The sequence below is a fragment of the Myotis yumanensis genome, unplaced genomic scaffold (assembly GCF_028538775.1).
Source record: "Myotis yumanensis isolate MYYU_CA2020_CCGP unplaced genomic scaffold, mMyoYum1.0.hap1 SCAF_2, whole genome shotgun sequence".
NCBI lineage: Eukaryota > Metazoa > Chordata > Mammalia > Chiroptera > Vespertilionidae > Myotis > Myotis yumanensis.
Window position 1 is genome coordinate 210,335,195 of NW_027223753.1, and position 20,343 is coordinate 210,355,537.

General features: G+C 51.0%; 1 protein-coding gene across 4 annotated transcripts in view; it reads right to left on the reverse strand.

Moving 5' to 3' along the window:
* The window catches only part of ABCG1 (ATP binding cassette subfamily G member 1), a 68,310-nt gene that overhangs the window by 34,409 nt on the left and 13,558 nt on the right, over positions 1-20,343 (reverse strand). For 2 of the 4 annotated variants that reach the window (XM_070407150.1, XM_070407149.1), the window contains exons 1-2: positions 16,226-16,346; positions 9,766-10,009 (exon numbers count right to left, since the gene is read on the reverse strand). In XM_070407150.1, coding sequence (XP_070263251.1) covers positions 9,766-10,009; positions 16,226-16,267 — 286 coding nt within the window. In that variant the 5' untranslated portion in view covers positions 16,268-16,346. Of the gene's footprint in view, positions 1-9,765; positions 10,010-16,225; positions 16,347-20,343 lie in introns of those variants that run through there. The other 2 variants (XM_070407148.1, XM_070407147.1) reach the window with 1 other exon arrangement.

Here is a 20,343-nt window from a genome sequence, read left to right on the forward strand (position 1 = left end):
GAAAGAGTGCATGGTTTGGCCCAAGACACACACACCACACACACCACATTTCTGCCAAGTGAAGAATGGCAGGACTAGAAGCATATGGTTAGAGGCTGCCTGCTCACCATTTAGGACCCAACCATTTTCTAGACAAGCTGATATGCAGGTCTTTAGAAACAGGAAACTCACAAGCTTCCTCTATAATTCTTAATAGGGATTCCGATAAGATGTGAAACTAAACGTAAGGGCTCCCACTTTTCAACCAGACTTTTGTATATAGTATGTTCTTATGTTACTAATGTGCATTGTGATCGTTTATATTAATGGGACACCTAAGTTATCATAAAAGGGCATTGCCTTCCCTTTGCAAATGTCTTCACTTGCCTCACCAGCAAAACCTCAGAAAAACAGAGTTACCCACCATCACTTCTAATTTCCTGTATTCCACCGTCGGCTCAGTGAGTCTCAGAGACTTAAGAACTATAATCTCCACATAGGTTTACAAAAATGTCAACTCTGGCCCTGACCAATTTGGCTCAGTGGATAGAGTGTCGGCCTGCGGACTGAAGGGTTCCAGGTTCAATTCTGGTCAGGGGCATGTACCTTGGTTTCGGGCACATCCCCAGTGGGGGGCATGCAGGGGGCAGCTGATCGATGTTTCTCTCTCGTCGATGTTTCTAACTCTCTATCCCTCTCCCTTCCTCTCTGTAAAAAAATCAATAAAAAAATATTTTAAAAAATGTCAACTCTGCTGTCAAAAAATCAAATAAGCAAGTAAAACCCAAGACTATGAGAAAAATCATGAGCCACTGACAACTTGCATGTATTCAGGAACCCAAAAGGTTGAGCAAAGCATACCAATGATGGTGTTTAACTTCTCATAACACATAGAAATTAAGCCCAAAGAAACCAGAACTGCCAGGAAGGCCCAGGAGAGACAATGCATGGCACCTCCTATTCCACCAGGTGGTACCAGGCCTTCCAGGTGATAGAATGCAGCCCAAGTGGCAGAGATCATGTTGATCCATCGGTGGGAGTCACCAAAAAGTGTGCACCAGGTGCCACAGAAAGCACACCTCACTCACACGCCCAGGATGGAAGTGACCGGGCAGGGAGCAGGGGAGCAGACACCTTGCAGCGTGACGGCTGGATTCCAGCCAGCTGACTGGATCCCTGCTTCAGATTCCTGAGGGCAATTTCAGGATTCCAAAACCCACCCTGATCATTTTTAAACACCTGGGAGAAGGACCACAGCTGGTTGCTTCCTGCCCAACCTGCTTAGCCCAACCCAAGAGGCCCTGCCTCTCATCACTTCACCCACATGGTGAACCCAAAACAAAACAAGACAAAACAAAACAAGAATATTTAAAAGGATTCAGATATCAGTTGTCTCACAGAAAGCGTGTTAGGCCTGCGCGTGTGGTTCTACCTGCAGCTTTGAATAGAAGTCTGGAAAATCGTGACACCTCCCCACTCTGATGAAAGCTACAAGAACACAAACACCACCCGGAATGCCAGCCAGCCATTTTCGTTAGGATGGTCCTACGAAATATCTGCGCGCTATTTCCATTCCAGTGAAGTCTCCCAAAGATGCTTTAGAAGACATCAAAATAATAATAATCGGTTTTTAAAATATCTCCATCCATCAGATCTATTTTAGAGACTTTTCTGGAGTAAAATTAGGCTATGGGAACTTTCAGAGACCAAATGTTCCAAGCTCCTGCGGTGGAGCATGGGGTTTGCACCCCTGGGGAGGGGGTCCACAGGTCCCCCAGTCCAGGGGAAGCAGAGACCCCGCCACCCCCGGAGGCATCCGGACCCCAGAAACTCTGCATCCTCAGCTCCCGCTTAGCAACAGCATCGGCGCGCAGCCAACCGCAACCAGCCGCTGAGGTTCTCCTGGAGCATTGACCGCGAGTAACCTTGGCGCGGAAGGCGGTGGCCGTCACTGCGCCTGCGCAACAGCGCACACCTGCCCCGCCCGCACTTGCCCGGCAGGCACCCAGCAGCGGGAGGGGCTGGACAGTTCTCTGCTCCAACCGGGCAGATTTTAGGGTTCCCTGGGAACAGGAAAGTGCTCCAGACAGCCTCCAGCAGACCCACAGCCGGTGTGTCCGGCTGCCTGGCGGGGAGAGCGCAAAGGTCACCCTGAGCCCCAGGCCTGCAGAGTCAGCGGGGCACCATACTGGGAAAGGGATGGGGTTTTACTCCATATTTAAAGCCCATGGAAGAGCTGCCTGAGCCGCCCCTTCGCTACAGCCCGCTGATGTACCAGGGCCAGAATGAGCTCTCTCCCTTGAGACAAGCCAGTCTCAACGCAACGCCCTTGCAAGGACTAGCTGGATGCCAGACAGGGGGCCCCTTTAACCCCAACCTGAAGGGACTGGGCAAGCAGAGGTACCCAGCTCAGCCCCCAGCCCGGTGTCCCCAGCACAGCCCATGAAGGACATCTGGGAACCCCCTCCCCAGGACAGGTGGGAAGACCTCTGCTGTCGCCAGGTTTTGGGGTTGTGTATGTCACGGGCGGAGAAAACCTAACAGCTCACTTTAGGAGCCTGAGGAATGACAGGGGGAGAGCTGTCAGTGGAGTCCGGTGAGAGGCAGGTGGTTAAGACTAGAGGTTCAGCCAGAATGTAGCTGCAGATTGCCTCCCTCTAACCTTCCTCCCTCCTGGGTAAGATGTCCATACCAGCATGCCCCTATGGCTTTCCCAGGATGACTTAAGGATACAATATGCTACAGCTAACAGCATTTGCTTAGTAAAAAAAAATATGTTTAATTAAAAAAATATGCATTCTCCCCCCAAAAAAAAGTAGGAGGAGAGAAGTAACAACTGAGAAATCCCATAAAACTCCTGCTAACAGGTTCACTTTCGAGAGAGGCGGTTGAGATGCCAGGCCAGGGACTTTTTTGTCTGAGCGCACAGGCTTGGGGCTTGTCTGAATGACAATGAAAGAAACAGAAAGAGTGACTCAGCTGCTCTTCTCTGGCGCCCCACCCTTATCAGTTCACAAACAGCGAAGGAGCACATTCCAGCAGAGGCTCCTGCGCACCGCCCTGCCACCATGGATGTGCACCAGCACGCTCGCTGATGCCTGCTCCCAGAGAGGCGTCAGGCCTCCAGGGCCACATGCCTCTTTCCTCCTTCCCAGATAGCCCCAGCTCTTGACGCACTTGACTACTATTTTGTACCCGGTCAAGCTTTATCCCTTCTAATCTGTGAGCTCATCTCAAGACCAAGACCGCCCGGTTGCGAGTCAACCCATAAACCAGGAGGTCACTGGTTTGATTCCAGATCAGGACACATGCCTGGGTTGCAGGCTCAATCCCCAGTAGGATTCTCTCTCATCATTAATGATTCTATCTCTCTCTCTCCCTCTCCCTTTCTCTCTCTGAAATCAATAAAGACATGTCTAAAAAAATTTTTTTAAAGACCAAAACCAAGATCTAATCTGCAGAGTTCCAAAAAGCAGAACTTGGATCAACCAATGAACGTTACTGGAATTCAGATTTCAGCTCAACAGAGAGGAGCCTTTTCTAAGAATTAGATGGTGCAAACATGGACCTGGCTGCCAGGGGAAGTGTCAGAGCCTGGCTACTGCTCAGACAGAGGCTGGCCACTACAGCTGGGGATGGCACACGGACTCCTCCTCCTTGGGTGAGAGGTCACACCCAGGGAGCTCTGAGGCCCCTCTGGGATCCAAGATTTGGATTCTAAATATAGGCCTCGGTTGGACATAATCACAGTCTTGAAGTCACTCTGGCATGTTTTAATGTTGACACCAAGTGCCACTTACCCTACAAAGCAGAAAGGGGACTAATAACACCTCAGCTGACAAAGTGAGAAGTGAAAATGAAGGCTCAGGTCAGACTGGACCTGCAGGCGCACCAGCCTCCATCCCTGACTCTGCAAACTTCTCTTGCTGCCTTTGCTCACATTTGGGCAAAAAATACTGGTGTTTGATGTATTTTATTGGACGGTACACTTCCCTCGAAGGTTCTGGAACTTCATCAGCATGGGTTTGATAGAGAATCACCCCTACTTTGTACGACGGTTCCTTCTTTCTAAACATACTATTTTATCTGACCCATGTAGTACCTTTGTTTCTTAAATAAGCAAATCTGTTGATCCTAGAACTGAACTCAAACAGAGCAGGTGTATGGTTACTAAACACATTTGTGCCAATTTATAACCAAAATAAATGGTTTCCTGCCCAGCAAAATGTCGCCTTGGCTTTTTTGTGGCCGTGGCAGAGTAGGTTCTGGTTTGTAAGGAGGACTTTGGTTCGAGAAGATACAAGCATATTTGAGGAGTTAAAAGAAGACGGGGGCACCCACCCAGCAGGTGAAAATACATGTGGCGAGAATGTCCGCAGAAAGTGAAACAGTGACACCAAGTCCCCGCTGAGCAGAGCACAGTCCTGCAAAGTCGCACTGAAGAGGCCAGATGGCTCAAGAACAGGCGCTCTCTGGGAAAGTGACAGAGTGTGAGCCCAAATAAAGAACTGCCAGGGAACAGGGCTGGCCAGACATTGAAGCAAAGCAGGAAAGGAGACCTCCAGGCCCCTGCTGGCAAAGCCCCCTGAGCCATCTCTACAGGGGCGTGGAGCCTGACAGTGGCGCATTTTTGAACCATGGAAGATGGCTTGGTTTCCGTGCTCAAAGGGAGAGGGTGTGCTGGCTGGAGAAGGGAAGTGACTAGACTCCTTGGATGTAAAGCTCTCCTGGTAAACTAGCTAACCCTTTGTACATAGTCACTATACAGTCATCTGTCACAAGTCTGCCGTGAGAGCTGGTCCACGCTCAGCAGTTTTTCAAAGCCTCTCTGAGCCTCTAGGCAAAAGGTCAGAACTGTTCCCGGAAGACCCGTCATCAAAGGGCCCTGAGGGGTGTCCTGCCTGCCGGCCCCAGGGAGCCTCCAAGAACTGAGAACCTAAGCACTGGCTCCAGAGGGGAGGAGAGGCTCTCTCCACTTGGTTCCGGTTATAAACAGCCCAGCCTCAAGCAAGGAGCCCCTGCAAGCAAGGTTTAGGGTCACCACACTGCACCAGATGAAAGACTAGCTACAGCTTCAAATAAAGACAAAGGCAGAGTACTTCCTTTTCCAAAAGAAAACCCACCTTAGCATGATGGTTCCCAAGAAGCACACGACTAACCCATTCATGCCGGGGGAATAGAAATCCCCTCCGAACCTGAGCAGCCCACCCCCTGAACACCCACTGCTGCCTCGGGGGATTTCGGCAGTCCCCCCTTTAACTGGCTGCCTTTCCCACCCCTGCCCAAGTGGGTTGGATCAAGTCACCCAGCACTTGGTTAGACTCCAGTCTTCCCTTAATGGAATTCCTGAAAGGCATTTATGAAAGGCACATTCCACTCATTTTCACCAGCCTGTCCTTACAGGCCTTGGGGATAGCTATGGAAATGGAGAGGTAGCCAACTTGAATTTGAGAAAGGTGTTGAAACACATTTTTATAGCTTAAAAGCAAACCAATACAGATAAGCAGGAGCTGCCCGGATTGTTCCGCTCCTTCCTGGCATTTGGCAAGGAGGAGGCGGGAGGATTGCATTTCCAAGTAGGAGATGCTATTTCATCCCAGTGGAGTGTTATCATGTTGGGACAGCAGCCTGGCCGAGGAATAGTAAAGAGAACTTGCTAAAGCCCCAGCTATGATTACTTTTGTTCTCCAGCTGAACTTCATCACCAGGTAATCCCGGGAGGGGTATTTAATTTCTCCGAATCACGGCATCTGTCTATGTGGAGGCATGCCACACACCTCAGCCTCACCCCCGAGGTGAGGGGACAGGACAGCTGGAGACTGTCCAAAGGACCAGGAGATGCCTTAGGAATGGCAGAGGTGAGTGACATCCAAGCCGGTTAGTTAAAAGGAAAGTCGGTCCGCATTGTCAAGGCAACACTAATAGTTTCGTAAAATGGGGAGAGGCCCATCCATGCTATGGTGGTCCAGTGGTGTGCCCACCCCAAAGCCAGGTGCTGACTGGGTTCCTTGTTGGGTATTAGCCTCAAATCCCACAGATCTGCCATCAAGCCCCACCTCGTGTGCACCTGTGCCCTGGGCTCTGAGCCTCATGTATTCCACGGGTACAGAGGGCAGAATTAGCCCCTGCGCCAAGAGGACCTGCTTGAATGTCACAAATGGAAAATGCTGTGGCCTCCTCTCGGGGCGTGGGCGCCAGCACTATCCAGAGGACCTCGAGTACTCCACTTGTAAAGTGTGACCAGTCACATCCTAATAAAAAAGAGACCCCTGTGTGAATGAGCCCTGAAAGCCAGGAAGTGCTACGTCAGCGTCAGATCTCAGCACCACCCACATCTTCATCTCAGAAGTTCAGGCTGCGGATTCTCTTCTCAGCATGGGGTCCTAAATGTCCCCAATGACGTGTCTACCTACGGGACGCAGAAGCTGCTTTCAAAAGTCAGTCACACTGAGGGCTCAGCAAGAACAACCAACCTGGACTGTTCAGGTGGTCCCCTGACATAACGAAGTCCACATCGTTCCAAATCTTCTGCCCCATCAACTTCTGCCACGTGAGCGAATTTCTTGAGGGAAAGTGATTACTGTGTCAGAAGCCGGTGAAATCATCCTTGGGGTACACAGTTTTATCTGGGGAATAGTTCCTTTCGTAATTATGTTCTCTACTAGGAATATATTATATGATGTATTTTTCCTCCAAAGACATCACTAATCATATGTTGAAAATGTAACTACAATGAAAATACAAGATGTTTTGTTAGACGCCATATTCAGTGCTTGGCAACTGTCAAGCTCAAGACCCAGTGCCTGACTCCGTCAATACTGCCGCTGATCACTCACACCCTTGTTCTAAGGATGTGAGGTTCTCTTTGTCTGTCGTCTTTTAAAAAAATAATTATGTAGGAGTTTATAAGATTATTCTAATTACAATGCAAGCTTTGCTACAGCATTCTATGTTGAGTCTGTGTTGTAGCACCTTGTTCGGGCAGAGACTGTGTGAGGAAAAATATTTCCTTGGAATTCACTAGACAGTGTCTTTGTGATGGAAAGAAAGCTGGACTGGGAGTCAGACAGCCGAAGTCCAGCGTTGGCTCTGACCTTGAGCAAATCACTTCTGCTTTTGGGCTCCGTTTCCTTCGCTACACACCAGGCATGCAGCCCTCACACCTCTCCTATCCAGAGATCCCTGTCTCCTATGCAATGCTCTGGCGCCCAACCCCAGTGTGGTCATTACAATGAGCTCCACGTGGAAAGCTGAATTTAAACATTAACAATAGTCAACAAGATAGAGACAGCAAAACTAATATGGTGAGAGAGGTAAGAGAAAGAACTCCTTCCCCAAAGGCTGGTCACACTGGGCATCACACCGAGGTGATGCCAAATATACAACTGCCACATCGAGAGAAAGGAAATGAGAGAGAGGCTGGGATCTGACCTCTCAGCTTAACCTCATCATTGCTGGGGACGGAGCTCAGCACCACCCACATCCATTTCCAATCACCAGCAATCAGAGGGACAACGCAAGAAAGGCCAGGTTGAGGGGGAGGAGCCAGACCTGAGAAGGAGTGGCGGGAAGCCGACAGGAAGTCGGTGAACCTGGTGGGAAAGGTACAGGAGGAATTACAGGGATCAGCCCAATGCCTGGGTCCAGACTTTACGCTGACTTGTACTGTACATCCTATTAGTTGGGGAAACGTGGTCCCCAAGTTACTAGCTCACTGGAGATGTAGCACGTGAGAGCCTGCTGGTGATGGGGACGCAGCGAGCGCTGAGAGGAGCCTCGGCAGCTAACTCCTCTTATTCAGGAAAACTCTAGGCTTCCCTGGCTGCAGCCTCCAGTCTAATGGGGCAACCAGTCCAGCAAACAGCAGCAGAGCCAGACCCGCGAGCACCAAGCCTGCAGAAGCAGCACGGGGACCCGGGCATCTCTGAGGGCCTGTGCACAGGCCCCAGGTGAGACTGCAGAGTTGGAAATCACCGCCCACAGACCCAGGCCTGCCTGGCTAGCTGGGGCACATGGGCAAGCCTTAAGCACTCGGTTTCCTTTCTGTTCAGTGAGAAGGTGGACCAGTATTTCACACCCTGAATTGATGCTGCAGTGAGCTCATCTAAATCTAAATTGCAGGGTGCCAAGAACAAAGGACACGTTGGTGTACACAGTCAGGGATGGGCAGACACAGGCGCTGCTACTGAGGAGGGAGCCTGGGAGAAAGTCAGAAAAGGGGCCTTGCTGGGTCAACAAACCAGCCACGGGGACACGGAAGCCCCATGATGCCCAGCTTCCTGGGGCCCTAACCATCTCTGACTCATGGGCAGGTCCCTCAGGGCTCACATCCTCCTCCACCCCTCCTGAGTAACAGGTGTTACTATAGGGCAAGTGTCTATCTGGCAGCCACTGGAGCTGAACTTCCAAGTGGCGGCCCCTCCCTCACTGACTAAGGCTCCATCACGTTGGTGAAGTTGGAGAATTAGTGGGACCAGTTCTAACACTCAGAGAATACAGGGTGGACAAGCCACATACCTGATGGGGACACGATGTTCTTCGCGCGCAAACAATGGTTGAGTATCTGCTGGATTGTCCAGCAAACCAAGGCTCTGCCACGGTCTGCAGATGTTTGCATCTCGGCATGGCAAGCTCTCTTCCCTTTACAGGAAAGCCATCCAGGCATTTCCAGCCATCAGGACAACATTCCCGAGGCCACATGTACCAGATGGACCGAAACTGATCTATGCTGCCCATGGGCTTGCCACGACTGGTCTACACAGACAAATCAAGCCAAACATAGCCAGGCCCTCTGATCACATGGTGCATGTTTTTTGTTTATTTGTTTGGTGAAATCTTATTTCAAGTTCAGGAGAAAAAGGCTGAAACCCTGTGTTGACATTTCAATAGGCTCATACATTTTCAAGATGATTTAAATAATTTGTTAGAAACTAGGGACCATCATTTCTTGATGATGTGTCACGTGTCCTCCCCCGCCCTCCAGAAAGTTGGATGGATAATGAATGCAGGGAGTGAAGGACAGGGAGATGAGGAGTAAGTGCACCAGGAAGAAATACCAGCCCAGGTGGCACTGACGCCACACACTTTGAAAACCTAGAGCCGGCAAAGGAACATCCAGGTTGCTAAGAAAACTCAAAATACTGTCCTTTGTCAATTGCCATTGACGTGCAACAAGCTGATAGCAAACTCAGGAACTATGTGGCTTTCCAGAGACCTCCCAAGTTCCATCCTCCCTACCTCTTCCGTTTTTATTTCTATGGGTCATTCGTCAACAATGTGTTGTTGTTGTTTTAAATATCCCATCAACACCACTCATGAGAGTCCTTTAAAGATCCTTAAACGTAAATGACTGGTTTTGAGAGAGGTCAGGCTAAGTCACCTGCTACCTTTTAACACTTCAAACCTGGGAGGGCGCTCCTGTCTCCCATTTTGCTCTGAAACATTTAAAATAAAACAGTCCCATCTTGAAAGACTAAGATAAACAGCCTCCAGTAAAGAGGACCCTCTGCGTGCACTCCAGAATCCAGCCCACCTGGACACTGGCCCATCTTTGTGAATTCATTGTACTCATATGGGAAGTTAAGAGCCACCACGAATCTTGAATCATCTAATCCACCTGTTCATATTATAGGTGAGAAGGGGGGAAAAAACGGGCATAAAGCAATGCAATAAACTGGCCATGGCAGAGTGAAAGCCTCCCCCTGCCAGACCCAGATTTCCCCAAACCACCTGTTACTTCCTTCACAGGTTCCTCCCACCTCCCAACACAGCAGCCGCCCTCCCTACCTTTTTTCTTCCACCAGGGTCCTTCTGGGACCGAGTAGGAAAGGTCCTTGAATTCAATGTTGATAGCTGCCCTCCGGGGCAAGGAGGACAAGCGCTGGGCCTCTGTGAGGTTGTTGTCCACTTTTTTCAGATGCCCATTCAGCATATCCTTCTCGCACAGCTCCGTGTTGCTGGAGACCACCTCGTCCACCGAGACGCACACCGACTTGAGCTCCGTCATCACTGCAGAGTAACTGCTGGTGTTCTACAAGAGAGAGGTTCTAAGTCACATCAGGGCGAGGAGCACAGGGGACCTTGAGCCTGGTGGCCAGTCCCCAGGTCATGGAATACTTATAGCAACACGTCTTAAACTACAAAGTGACTTTGGTGGGAGAAACAAACTTACCCAGAGAAATCTGTTACCTCTAGCCATCACTTTTTCTTCTATTGAAACACTACTTAAGATATTCAACTTATCTACCAGTCTTCCTTTGGAATCATAAAAATCTAATCACAAAACCATAATAAATGAGTAATAACCAAAGAAGGAAACACTGGCCACCATAAAATGTTACCTATGTACAGTCAACTCATTAAAAATCCTAATAAAGGTACACAAGGCTCCTAAAAAATGTGCAATTGAAAGTTTTATTTAAAATGAGCTCTTTTAGTGCCTTTCTCGTGTAACCTCATCGGCATGTCTCAAGAGCAATGACACCACTTGAACCTCTGGGTTTTGTGCAAGTTGGCCTTTATGATTCCCTTGTAAAATTTCCAAATCACTCTCAACTCTCCTCTCTCATCATATCTTAATAAGAGCACCGAAAAAAAGATTAATATTTGTTCGCTATTAAACAGACGAGGAAACTGAGGTGCGGACGATTTAAGGAACTTGAACTTGCTCTGAGCCCTGTAATCAAGTGAGGGGCAGAAGTGACCCCAGAATCTGAGTCATCAAAAAGAAGACACCTTAGATGCCCCTTTCCACTGCATCACATGAGTACCTAACATGTAGCTACGATGGCTTCCATTGGGAGTCACCGACCTGCTACAGATGTGCCAAGAACCAAGGGTATTTATGCAAAGAAAGGAATATCTTTTTCTAACAGTTTGGCAACTCTGAACAAATCGATATGCTTCAGGTACTGCCAAAACTCAGAAGAACCCTGGGGTGGGCAAATATTATGCTGTGCTTTCTCTTGACTCAAGAGGGAACATTCCACAGGGCCCAAAGCACGACACTCCTTCATGTTGCTGAAGGCAGTTGGCCCGATGGGGAGAGGCCATGGGTAAACTGTCTTGGGTAATTCAGGACCTCGCGACTGCGGCAGGATCGGGGACACACTGGGCGCTGTCGTGTGCGCTAAAGAGGAACGCCGGACTGTTATTTTTCCATAGGTTTGTTAGGCCCGTCGCTTTAGAGCTGATAGCTTTTTATCATTATTGTTCCTAATAAAAAAATCCAAAACAAACCTGACAGTGGATCACCCATAAATATTCCTACAAACCTAGCAACTCCTGTGGCCAAGACAAGCCTTTCCCCTATTGGAATGCGCTGTGGAGGACCTGGCTGTGTCCTCAAGTCCTGGCCTTTTTCCCATCGGGTGCTTAAGGGCTCACAGAGCTTGGAGGGCTTGGTTTTGAATATCTCAAGCACAGAGGGTTGAGCAGATGTGGGCATAGGGGTTTCTGGTTCTTGTGATGTTTGAAAATGTTGCTTTGACATTTAAGAAAAGGGCACAGGTACGTACACACACACACACACACACACACACACACACACCCCTCAGGCATCTCCTGATCTCTGGAAGGCTTAACCTCTGGAAATCTAAACTGACTATAACACACAGTGGATAAAAATTTGAGTGCAGAATAAAACCAACAAAATTAAGCTTGGTTTGCTACTGGCACGGAGCACATGAAATGTTTCAAATGCAAACGTAAGTAGGTTCATACATTTCAGAAGTTAAGGAAGGTCTGTGTTAGCCCAACATCGGGGCTCCTGAGAGCCCTGGCATGACAGGATGCCACCTCTGCCTCCGAGCTTACCCCGGGCCTTCAGTGTCCAGGCCTCTGGAGGAGCAATAGCAGACCCTGCCTCAGCTCACGCTCTTAGCTTTGGCTGATAAGGAGAAAACTTAAAACTTCAGCTCTGGCACCCAGAGCGGGCACCAAATGCCAACCCTTTGCCCACTCATCTTGTCCTTGAGGGCACATGCTGCTGTCCTGGGTTTATAACACACTTTAACTCCATAATTGCCCTCAAAGCACCAAATCCTGGCCTTGGGGGTAGCAGAGGGAGCAACAGGCAAGACAATTAGCTCCAGGCCTGGTCCCCCAACCAAGTAAAAAGGCTAACCTATGGTTCACGCCCACATTCTGCTGACAGACTTGGCTCTTACCTGGGATCCCCCATCGTTGGATGTTCAGTTGGGGGCAAGGAGTATTAAGCAACTCCTCTCCAGTGGTGGCCCCCCTGGACTTCCACCCCAGCATTCCAGCTGCCTTAGACCACCTATGCCCTCCCCCAGAATTCACCACAAGTGTCAACCCCTGCTGAGGCCCAGGAATAGGTCCCAGCTTTCCTTTGTGATGAATACAGGGATGAACAGCCATTACTCCAACCACCTGCTCACAGGCTGTAGCAGATGCCAGACTTGTATTAGGATGAGGGCCTGGCTTTCCCCGCTCTAGACCCTAAGCTTATCTGTTCTCTCACTTACTCGTTCATTTAACAAATTGAGCACCCTGGGGGTTAGCATTCAGCCACACAGACATGGCCTATGGCAGTGGTTCTCAACCTTCTGGCCCTTTAAATACAGTTCCTCATGTTGTGACCCAACCATAAAATTATTTTTGTTGCTACTTCATAACTGTAATGTTGCTACTGTTATGAATCGTAATGTAAATATCTGATATGCAGGATGGTCTTAGGCGACCCCTGTGAAAGGGTCGTTCGACCGCCAAAGAGGTCATGACCCACAGGTTGAGAACCGCTGGCCTATGGCCTCAGCAAGCTCATGTTCAAGATTGAGCCCCAGGCAAGAATATGGGCACTTAGTTATAAGACTGTGAGGCCAGAGCTACAAAGAGTCCATGCAGAGACTCAGAAGGGACATGCAGTCCTGGGCAGGACAAAACTGGGTGACGAAATGATTTGGTAATGAGAGAGAGAGAGAGAAGCCAGAGGCGAGTGCTCACGATTTAAAGTATTAGACAATAACACCTTGTGCATAGTAGGTGTGACTACTGGTATAAGCAGTGACACTTGATGCAGCAAGTACAATGAGCCCTTTAAACTCCAGGATGCAGAGGCTATGCCTCTTACTACCTCCCCAACTCTAGCGGCCTTTTATCATCTCCCCCCTCATCCATTTCAGAGGAGGGGTCTAAGGCACAGAGAGACTGCCCGACCTGCCCAAGACCCCACCGTTAGTGAGTAGCCAGGCCGGGGTCCAGCTCTGTGCGGTTCCCATATCTGCATCCTGTCCTCCCAGCCAGCATCCTTAACAGCGCTTAGCTTTTTACAGGCAAGTTGTAGGTGACCCTGGGTCATCCCAGCCCCTGTCCATTATAGGGAAAGCCACACATAAAAAACTGAGAAACCATACAACCCCACCCCCAGAAACACTGACGCCAAGGCTGTGTACACCACTATCCATTCTCCCTCCATGGGTGTCCAATGGCCTTGCCCAATTAATAAAATCATGGAATCCTGTATGATGAGAGGCAGAGGCTGTCACTCCGAAATAGACCAGCTCTCTGGAAACACATCCTCAGATGAGAGCGACCGCCAATGTAGGTTACAGCTCGCTGTCCTCAGCCTCCTGCGCTCATTAATAATGAAACAAATCCATCTGCCCTCCCCACTGATTCCCTTCCACTGTGTGTTCCCTACCTGACTGAAGCATTGTCTTGACCTCGTCCCCTCCATGCACAATGTGTGCTGCATAATAAATGGTAAATAACAGGAAGTCCATTCACGGGTGTTGGGTGCGAGGAGCCCATGCTTGGCGTGGTCCTGCCTGCTGTTGGTGAGGATACTTCCTAGGTGCTAATGTCAATTTGAATGCTAACACATACATAGATGCCTATTTAGCTGGGAGGGTCTCTAACAGGCAGCAGCCCCCCAGGCCACTATGAGACTGGCTCACTCTACTTACCCAGGAAAGCCTAGTTAGAGATAGAAACACACACACACACACACTCAGCATCATGAGGGAGGAGGGAAGGGAAGAGGAGCTCACAGGCACCAGGTGCTGGCACGCACTCTCTCACTTCTCTGTTCAGTTTCTCATCACTGGCCTTGGTGTCCACCTAGCAGATCTGTCCTTGGTACCCGGGGCACATTAGAGGGAAATGTACTGAGGAGAATTCTCAAGGCCACTGCCTGAGGGAAAATAACCCAAACAGCACACCCTCCACTAAGCAAAGGGCAGATGCCACCTGCATGGTCACTCGGAATGCCAACCTCCCCAAAGCCAAAACCCGGCTTCAAACCGGCCCGTGCCTCCCCCTCCCTCCAGCTCAGGGACTCCCCTACCCAGGCCAGGCTACTGCCTATTTCCTCTCCTTAAACTCACCTCCGGCCCAGTCTGCTTGGGCTGAACCCCAGAGCCAGGGTGACGGTAAAGCAAACTTCAGGATCCCGGGAGCTCTCCCAGGGCTCATTGTCTACATCCTGAGTAGAATTTATTATTATTATTTTTAAAAACCCGGCTACTTTTTTTCAGGGAGGAAATTGATTTGAAAAGAAAAAATTATCTGAAAAAAAAAAAAAAGAACCCAGCCACTAGCACCTCCACGTGCCAACAAAACACTGGGGCTGTACCAAGCATGATGTAACATAACAATCTTGACATAAAAAACTCTATTCTTCAATACATTCTGATTCATTCTTTTCCCACATGGATAAGCCCTTTGGCAGCTTTGAAAGGACATCAAGGGTTACCCAGCACCTAAAAGGCCGGAAACTTTCTTTACCTACAACTATCAGTAATAATCTCCTTCATTTTTCCTTATCAGCATGATTGAGGAATCCCAAAGAGATGGGCAAATGCAAAAAGAAGAATTGCCAAGTGTGATCCAAACACTCAACCAGATTTAAGCAAATGTCCTGAGAAGGGACTTCTCTTTCCTGGTTTTCCTCCCCTCTCATCTGTAAGAAGCCAAGCAAAGCAAGCCCAGAGATGGGCCCGGCCTGTGCTTCGCCCGCTCAAACCTACTCTACCGACCTCCTTCGCATGCCCGCGGCCCCATCCTATCGGTTTACACAAAATCATTATATAATGAGCTGGCGAGGCGCGGTGTGCTCTACAGTAACCTGTTTGGAATCACAGGATGCAGTTGGCAGAACAGAGCATGCGCAGACACCCGGCTACTTTTTTTTTTCTTTCTTTTTTGAGCTTAAGGTAACTGTCGGTTAAATACCGCTGAGCCCTGCTGACTTCAATACAGGATGCTAAAAATGAAATAAGCGGAGGGGTGGGGGTGACAAATTGCTGTGCACTGTGGGTTTACAGCCTATGGGGAGGAACTGGCAGGATAGTAAATACACAGACAGGATAGGAAGAGGGATGGATGGGGAGGGTGATATGGGTTGAAACACATAATATTCTCTATTTGCACTTTCAGTGACCTGAAATCTAGTCTGAAAGTACCTCACTGCAATGCCGGCTTGCTAAGCACAGACATGAAAAGCCCTATGATGGGTGGGTCGATGGTTATTTGTTGTCTGTTTTGTTCTAATGTGACTTTAAGGAGCTATTATAAACCAGCAAGAGGAGATGCTGGACCGCCCGTGGGAACAGCACTTGCTGTATGTAGCAATGAATTCCCCGGCACTAGCTGGTCCCCCTACAGAGTTGGTACCCTCCCGAGAAATGAGCGCCTCTGTCCCCACCCCGTCTCTCCAAAGGGCGCAGAAAGGTGGCCTGCCGGCATCCAGGCTCGCTCTCATCTGCCTAACCCGGGACTCCGCCGCTCCGTCCCCAGCAGATCCCAGCGAACATCCCCGGGAAGCTCAGCGGCAGTGCAGGCTCTGGCTTCGGGAAGCAACTCCCTCTTTTGTTCCCCAGATCGTGCGGGCGCTCCAGAGGGCGGTGCGGGAAGTGCCGGCTCCAGGAGCCCGGGCCGCGCGAGCCCGCGGGGGATGGGACCCTCTCCAGCCCAGGCTGCCTCCCTCCCCCGTGCGCTTCAGGTCCGCAGGCCCCGCGCCCCTCAGCCCAAGGCGGACGAGGTCAAGGCCGTCTGTGTGGATGCTGGCCGCCTCCCGCCTACTCCTGGCCCCTCCACCTTCCCGGCGTCCTCAGCTGGTGCCAGGAGCATCCCGAGAGCCAGGTGGCCGGAATGTGGGCGATGGGAGACGGGCCGCTCCGCCGGGACCAGGGGCAGGTGTCAAGGGGAGGGCGCGGGTCTTTGTGTTTCTTGCTCCCCTGGAAAACAGCACGAAGCCCCCGGGGCTTAAAATGCGCTCACTCACCAAGGCGGTGCCGACCGAGAAAGCGGCCGTCAGACAGGCCATGCCCCGGCGGGGACGGCGGGTCGGCGGCGGCTGCGGCGGCGGTGGGGACGGGCGGCGGGCGCGAGGCTGCGCTCGCTCACTCGGGGCTCAGCCACTGCGCCCAGCGCCGGCTCAGGCTCCCCGGCCGGCTGGAGCGCCGACCCCGCCCCGCGTTGGCCCCGCCCACGACCAGCCATTAGCCAGTGTGCGGTGTTGGGCGGGGCCGGCAGGTGCGCGTGCTCTTGTTTTGCTCCTGCTGGGGGCTGCTCCCTGGCATCCCACTCCCAGAGCCTTTCAGGCCCCTGAGCCTAGGAGGCACTGTGGGCCCTACTCAGCACCTAGGCCCCCGCCCCGAGTCTGGAAACAGGCAGGGGCTAGGCCAGCGGCCCAGGGCTCCCAAAGACAGCAGGGGGGGGGGGGGGGGGGCGGAGGGGGCCCCCATCTAGGACCCCCGGACTAGAAGTCCTGGGAGGGAGGGGAAAGGAAAGGGGATCTTCTCTTTTCATTTGTGCACCTCTCTGCCAGATAGGACCAAGAAGGCTAATGAAGAGATGGCTGCTCCAACACCCGCTTCCCCGTTATAGCTCATATATCTAGGTGACCCCCTACACACACACACACACACACACACACACACACACACACTGAGGCAATATACACTCATATGCAACATTGCTTTGTGCCAGTATAAAGTAAAACGCTTGCTTTTGCAGAGTGATGTGAGTGATGTTTCCAGTGCCTGGCCCTGTACCTGGACCACAGCTATGTACCCGTGACTGGATAAGGAATGACACTCCAGACACCCTCTCATTTGGCCTCAGACTAGAATATCAGATGGCCTGGCGTCTGTTAAAGCCCTTATTATATACTAGAGGCCCGGTGCACGGAATTTGTGCATGGGGGAGGGGGGGACCCTCAACACTGCCTGCACCCTCTCGCAATCTGGGACCCCTCAGGGGATGGACTGATCCCTGTGGGATCAGGTCTAAACTGGCAGTTGGACATCCCTCTCGCAATCTGGGACCACTGGTTCCTCACTGCTCGCCTGCCTGCCTGTCTGCCTGCCTCATCGCCCCTAACCACTCGCCTGCCTGCCTGATCACCCCTAACCACTCTGCCTGCTTTCCTGATCACCCCTAACTGCCTCTGCCTCAGCCCCTGCCGTGGTGGCTTCATCCGGAAGGAAATCTGGAATGACATCCAGAAGGTTGTTCAGCTGTCCGGTCTAATTAGCATATTATGCATTTATTATTATAGATTATTATAGATAAGTGGGACTAATTTTTGGTAACCATGGTGACAAGGCATTCTTTACTCCCAATCTCAGAGGCTATGTTTTGCTCAGTAGTTTTCATGTTGGGACTGCACACAGGAATGCACTTCTTTTCACCTCCAGCACACCTGGGTCTCCCCTCACCATCCACACCGCAGATGAGTGAGCCCCTCTTCTCACTTAGAAAGGAGTCACAGCTCTTTATGCCAGGCAGGTGGACTTCACACCCACAGGGGGCTTTTGTCTGAATAGTTTCGCTTGAAAAAACAATGCATTACCTCTGTTCTATCTGCCTGCTGTATTTCCAGGTGCCAGTCTCTGTGTGCCAGGCCCAGGAGGTCATGTGGTGCCTTTAATGCACTGAACAGGGAGCCAACAACCTCTGAATGTTCTGGAAAGAGGATTCAAATCCACAACCTCCTGGGGAAAGTTTAGGCCAAAGGGCGTAGTCCAAGGTGCCTAATTTCTGGGGGCCAGGGTTGTGGATAACCCTGCAGCCACCACTTGCTCCAGGGGCAAATCCTACATTAAAAAAGCCTAATATGCTAAGTGTCCAGTCCTCTGGTCATCCATTCAACCAATCAAAGCATAATATGCTAATGATATGCTAAGGCCACTCAACTGCTCACTATGACGTGCTCTGACCACCAGGGGGCAGATGCTCCAACTGGTAGGTTAGCTTGCTGCTGGGATCTGGCCAATCGGGACTGAGGGAGATGGGCCAGACATGCCCTGGAGCCCTCCTGCAATCCCTCCCCGGCTGGACAACCTCCTGTCCCTCCCCAGTCCAGATTGTTCACTGGTGGAGTCCCTCAGCCTGGCCTGTGCCCTGTCACAATCCAGGACCCCTTTGGGGATGTCAGAGAGCATCAGTTTCAGCCCGATCCCGCAGGCATAAAAAAAGGTTAATATGCAAATCAACTGAACAGCAGAACGATTGGTCACTATGACATGCACTAACCACTCGATGCTCAATGCAGGAGCTGCCCCCTGGTGATCAGTGCGCTCCCACAGGGGTAGTGCTGCTCAGCCAGAAGCCAGGCTCATGGCTAACGAGTGCAGTGGTAGTGGTGGGAGCCTCTCCCTCCTCTGCGGGGGGAGCGGGCCTAAGCCATCAGTTGGACATCCCCCAAAGGCTTCTGCATTGCGAGAAGGTGCAGGCCAGGCTGAGGGACCACCCGAATGCACAAATTTTATGCACTGGGCCTCTAGTAGGACATAAAGCAGGAGAGGATGACACGGAATGCACTTGGGGAGGGATTCTCTGTGAGAATCTGGCTGAACACTGCCCAGCTGCATGACAGGACAAGTGGCAGGACAGTGTGGCCTATTGTGTTGGCATCTATTCTCTGTCCTAGTCTCACTCTTACGAACATGTTCAAAGATTCCTCTGGGAAATCCCCTTGCCCCTGAGTTCTATGCCAGGTGATTTGTGGCAGTGGCTGATCAGGAACCAGAGGTGTAAGGCGATGTATGCTTGCTGGGCTCCTGGGAATGGCCAGGGGGACCGTGCAGAGGATGAAGCCAGTGACAAACTGGGTCCTTGTTGGCGTGGCCTGAGCTGCTGGCTTTTCTGTTACAGTCCCTGGGAGAGCCCTCACTAAACACCTACCCAGTGTGATGATAATAATCTTAGCCGCATGGAAAATAATGTGTGTCAAGCTTTTCTCACCATGCACGGCACATAGCAAGCACTCCAGTCTGATCCTCACTGATGCTGCCCTTTTTTGTGCCAAATTAGGGAATAGGCAAATGGTAGAGTAGGTCACATATGTGACATTTGTGTCGGGACTCCTGGTTGTAAAAGACAGAAACCCAACTCCAACCTGCTTACGCTACAGGTAATGCATGGTCTTAGGTAGCAGAGTGGTTCCAGGTGCACTGGTTCTAGGCTGCACTGGTCCCAGGACTGAGCACCTGTTGTATGTCCTTAGCCCCCGATCTGGAGCTCTCTCCATGGCTCTGATCCCTCTCTGCTGGCCTCTCCCTCAGCGTGGTTGTCCCTGCACGGCCCTCCCGACAGCTGTATTCTATCAGCTGACAGCCAGCCACTGTGCCCAGGGAGCTGACAAACACCGAGTGGTCTGGCTTGAGTCACATGTGCTGAATGGGCCAAAGGGAAAGTCAGCCCCAGCAGACCATGCATAAAAATTGGGACCTGGGTGCTTCCCCGAGGCTATTTTAGGGTGCTCTGAGAAGAAGTGTGGGTGCCAAGCAGGTAAACACAAGAGGAGCTCATCACAGGACCGTCCAGTCCACACCCAACCCCAATAAGAATTTCTGCTAAGACAGGTTGGCCAGGCTGGGCTTGAGAATCTCTGGGCTAGAGGCCTTCCTGCCTTAACAAGTAGCTGTTCCAGTATTAAGTAGCTGTTGCTCAGTGGTTAGAGCGTTGGCCCATGCACGGGGGCCTTGGGTTCAATTCCCTGTCAAGGGCCTATACCTGGGTTTTGGGTTCGCTCCCTGCCTCTGGCTGGGGTGAGTTCTGGAGGCAACCAGTTGATGTGTCTCTCTCACATCTATGTTTCTCTCTCTCCTCTTCCTCCCTCCCTTCTACTCTGTCTAAAAAAGGCAATGAAAAATGAGGATTAACAACAACAACAAAATAGTTGTCATTGTTAGCAAGCAGTTCCTGTGACTAATTGCACTCACTGTCACCCTGGGAGCTCTGTGTTCCACAGTCACACAGTTAGTCCTCCTCCTCCGCACAGTAGGCCTCGAGCTCTTCAATTGTGGCGCCATATTTCTCTGGAGGCCTTTACTTCCATGGACCAAACATCCCTGGTCCCTCCAACATTGTGTCATAGAGAGGCTCCCTCTTTCT